This window comes from Nematolebias whitei, chromosome 3, assembly GCF_014905685.2.
Source record: "Nematolebias whitei isolate Nwh7 chromosome 3, NemWhi1, whole genome shotgun sequence".
Taxonomy (NCBI): domain Eukaryota; kingdom Metazoa; phylum Chordata; class Actinopteri; order Cyprinodontiformes; family Rivulidae; genus Nematolebias; species Nematolebias whitei.
In genome coordinates this window covers 55,380,071-55,383,529 of record NC_056500.1, presented here as the reverse complement: position 1 = coordinate 55,383,529, position 3,459 = coordinate 55,380,071, and the positions used below count along the sequence as shown (strand labels likewise).

General features: G+C 42.8%; 1 protein-coding gene across 1 annotated transcript in view; it reads left to right on the top strand.

Moving 5' to 3' along the window:
- Positions 1-2,152: 2,152 nt before the first annotated feature.
- evi5b (ecotropic viral integration site 5b) overlaps positions 2,153-3,459 on the top strand; it is a 111,873-nt gene continuing 110,566 nt past the window's right edge. The window contains exon 1 of the mRNA XM_037675041.1: positions 2,153-2,313. Within this exon, the coding sequence (XP_037530969.1) occupies positions 2,159-2,313 (155 nt within the window). The 5' untranslated portion in view covers positions 2,153-2,158. The remainder of the gene's footprint in view (positions 2,314-3,459) is intronic.

The window sequence follows — 3,459 nt, the reverse complement described above, 5'->3', positions numbered from 1 at the left end:
CAGATGTTTCACCACTCGGTGGTCTCCAGCGTCTTCTTCTACGCTGTGGTGTTCTGGGGCAGCAGGGTGAAGAAAGCTGGTGCCAACAGACTCTATAAACTCATGAGAGAGCTGGTTCAGTTCTGGGAGTGGACCTGCAGTCTCTGACAGAGGTGTCTGAGCAGAGGATGCTGAGGAACCTGCTCCAGATCCTGAACAACACGTCACCCCCCCTGCATGACACCCTGGACTCTGACCACAGCACCTTCAGTCCTAGACTGAGACCACCGAGGTGCTCCACAGAACGACACAGGAAGTCCTTCCTCTCTGGGACTGTAGAACTTTTCAACCCCTCCATACACATAGGACAATAAAATGAATCCTGCAGCACAATAAACTCTTTAATGTTTCTGTCTGCACCTGTTTACAACTTAATGTTGGTGTTTTTATATGCTCTGTTATTTTTTATATTCTGTTATTTTTTAATATCTTGTGTGATTCCTTGTGTATGTTCCTTTGTACTGAAACTCTGGCACAACAATTTCCTGCTGGATCATTAAAGTTTTATCTTATCTGATCATCACCATTGATTGAAAACACCTGACTCTAATTTCACCTTCAAACTAACTGCTAATCCTAGAGGTTCACATACTTTTACCATCACAGATATGTAATATATGGGCCTTTTCCCTCAATAAATAATTTACTTTCAAGTGTTTACGCCATGGTGGAGTGCTTTTTGTCACATTTTTTTACTGGGCTGTCTATCTACTTTTAGGAGTTGTTTGAAAATTTTATCTAAAATTTTAGTTGATATTTATGCAGAAACCAACAAAGTCCATGCTCAATAATCCAGATCTACAATCCAACATTTTTCAGTCAGGTCATCTGGACAGTTTCTGCTTTTGTGCTGAAACGTTTCACCTTCCATCCAGAAGGCTTCATCAGTCAAGGAAACGCACAACACAAAACTGATTCTTCCCCCAACATCTTACTCCAAAGTGGAACAAACCAGTTCTGCTTGTGATAAGATGGTTTCAGCACAAAAAAAGAAACTGTCCAGACGAGCTGACTGAAAAATGTTGGATTGTAATCCTGGATTGTTGAGCATGGACTTTGTTGTCATTGTCAACCTAATTTTTGTAAGGACCTTTTCTTATGCCTAGATGTAGCGACTTACCAAAACTCAAGTTGGTGTCTCACGCACCAATTGCAGTTTTCTGGCCGATCACCTCTAAAAAGTCTGACCTGCCGATTCCGATTTAGTTTTTTAAGCGACACTGTCAGATGTTGTAAGGTCACAATGCACCTTCACTTTTCCAATATTAATTTATTGAAGAACATATCCTTGAACAATACAGACTGGTTCTAACTGGCCATGAGGTCATGCTCTGAAATGTAAAAGAAGTTCAGACAATTGTTAAAACTTAAAAAACCTGTAAAATCAGTTTCTCATGCAAGTGTCGGATGATTTCCAATTTCCCAAAATTCAGGAAATCGGGGCTGATAAATCGGTGCACCCTAATATCTCACTTGTTTTTTTAGATTATCATGCTCACAACATGCGCAGACGGACAACGGGAGGGGCGGGGTTTATCCTTATCCCGTGTTCGCTCTGTGACGGTGGACAAAGTAAAACTAGCAACCATGGCTCATCTTTTAAATAAACATGAAGTTGTTGGTGGTTTCAAGTGATGCAGCTTTCATGTTTTTACTGTTGTGATTAATTGCAGACGCATCAAGCTTTTATTGGAACACAAGCAAGTCATTGAGGATATTGATTTTGGAAACCAAAACAGAAATGGATTTACTAAAGCTAACTGAAACGTCAGCAGCTGCATTGATCCACCCAGTTCAAACTGGGAGTCCAGTCTTGTGAAACCGTTCATGCAGCGCTGCAAGTCTGCTGGGATCCCGAAATGTTGCACCGGGTTTTCAATACTTTGTTTACAGACAGTGGAGCTTTGCATGCCAGAGAGATGTCTGTAGGAGTTGTCTGATGCGTGTTAGCCGTTCAGACGTGCACCATGTGTCCCCCTCTGTGGGGGTGAAAGGCTTTTTAAAATAACTGCAGCTTTAAGAACCGTAAAGACACAAGGTCCTTCCCCGTTCTCTGCAGGTGGCAACAGATAAGGTGGCAGGAAAGCTGAGTTCTACTCTCTCATGGGTGAAGAACTCTATGTCGCTCACGGTCAGTCAGATGGCTAGCCAGGTGGCCACGCCCACATCCCTGCAGACCCCCACTACCTCCTCCTCCTCCACGTCTCTGTCCTCGCCTGCACTGCTCAGTCCTGACGATGAGGAGCTGCTTGCAAAGCTCGAGGAACAAAACAGGTAAGCGGTCAGCCTGAAGCTTTTTCTGAAACTATTTGGTTCAAATGGGGGGGGGGGGGTGTCATTTAACATGGGAACAATAACTTATTTTGTGTGCAGAGCTTGTGAAGAGCTGTTTTGGGGCTTTAAAGTCTCAAACACTAAGTCAGTAGAGGGTTGATATTAGAAGAAAAGCACGTTTAACATCTTTACATGCTTTTGTTAGTTGTGGCGTAGACGAAGTGCAGCCGGTGTAAGATCATTAGCATCGTGTGGACACGTTCAGCAATCAGCGTCTGAGCAGAGCGAGTGGCTTAAAGCGCAGGCACGTCCGAGGGCACGGTGGCTCTGTGTCAGTGATGGGGTTGAGCTCACCAATAAACCCCAAAGGAAGTTAACCAGAATGGTATCGTAACATTGATATACAGTGGTCCCTCGCTACTTCGCACGATATCGCAGATTTTCACAGTAAGACTGGACATGACACATTTGTCTGATTGATGGATGAGCCATGGCTTGTTTATTTCAAGTAAATGATTTAAAAAGATTCTGCACCATGTGTGCAGCTCACACGTGCAGGGAGAAGCTCCCTCCTGCAGCCTGTCATGATCTCCTCCTCCTCTGCCACACGCACGTTTCTCCTGCTGCAGCTTTGTGAAGGTTAACCCTTTGATGTCCTGCTGCACAGATCGACTTTTGCCTTCCAGCTTAAAATTCAGTCTGTCACATTGTAAAAATCATCATAATCACAAAATATAAAGGTGTTAAAAGTTATTTTTATGATTTTAGAACTTCTGTGTTCAGTTGTTTCAGTGTAATTGATCAAGAAGAACGTTTGTGCTCCATGCTGCATGAAGCTGCGTGAAGGTTAACCCTTTCATGTCCTGCTGCACTTCTCTACAATTTAAATTTAAATACCGTCACATTTTTAATAAACATCCGTGGATTGTTTATTTAAAATGTAACTTTTGGTATTTGTGCAATTTTTACTTAGAAATATTTAGCGTTGTCGGCCATGTTTGTCTCATTGAAAATGAATGGCGCTCTCTCCACATCCTTCAAACCCTTTGTGCTGTTTACATCCTTTTACTGCTCAGCTTCACGTTTTGTTCTGGTTCGGCTTTTTGAAACGTTCAGCTCCTTTCAGCATCTATCTTCTGATTTACC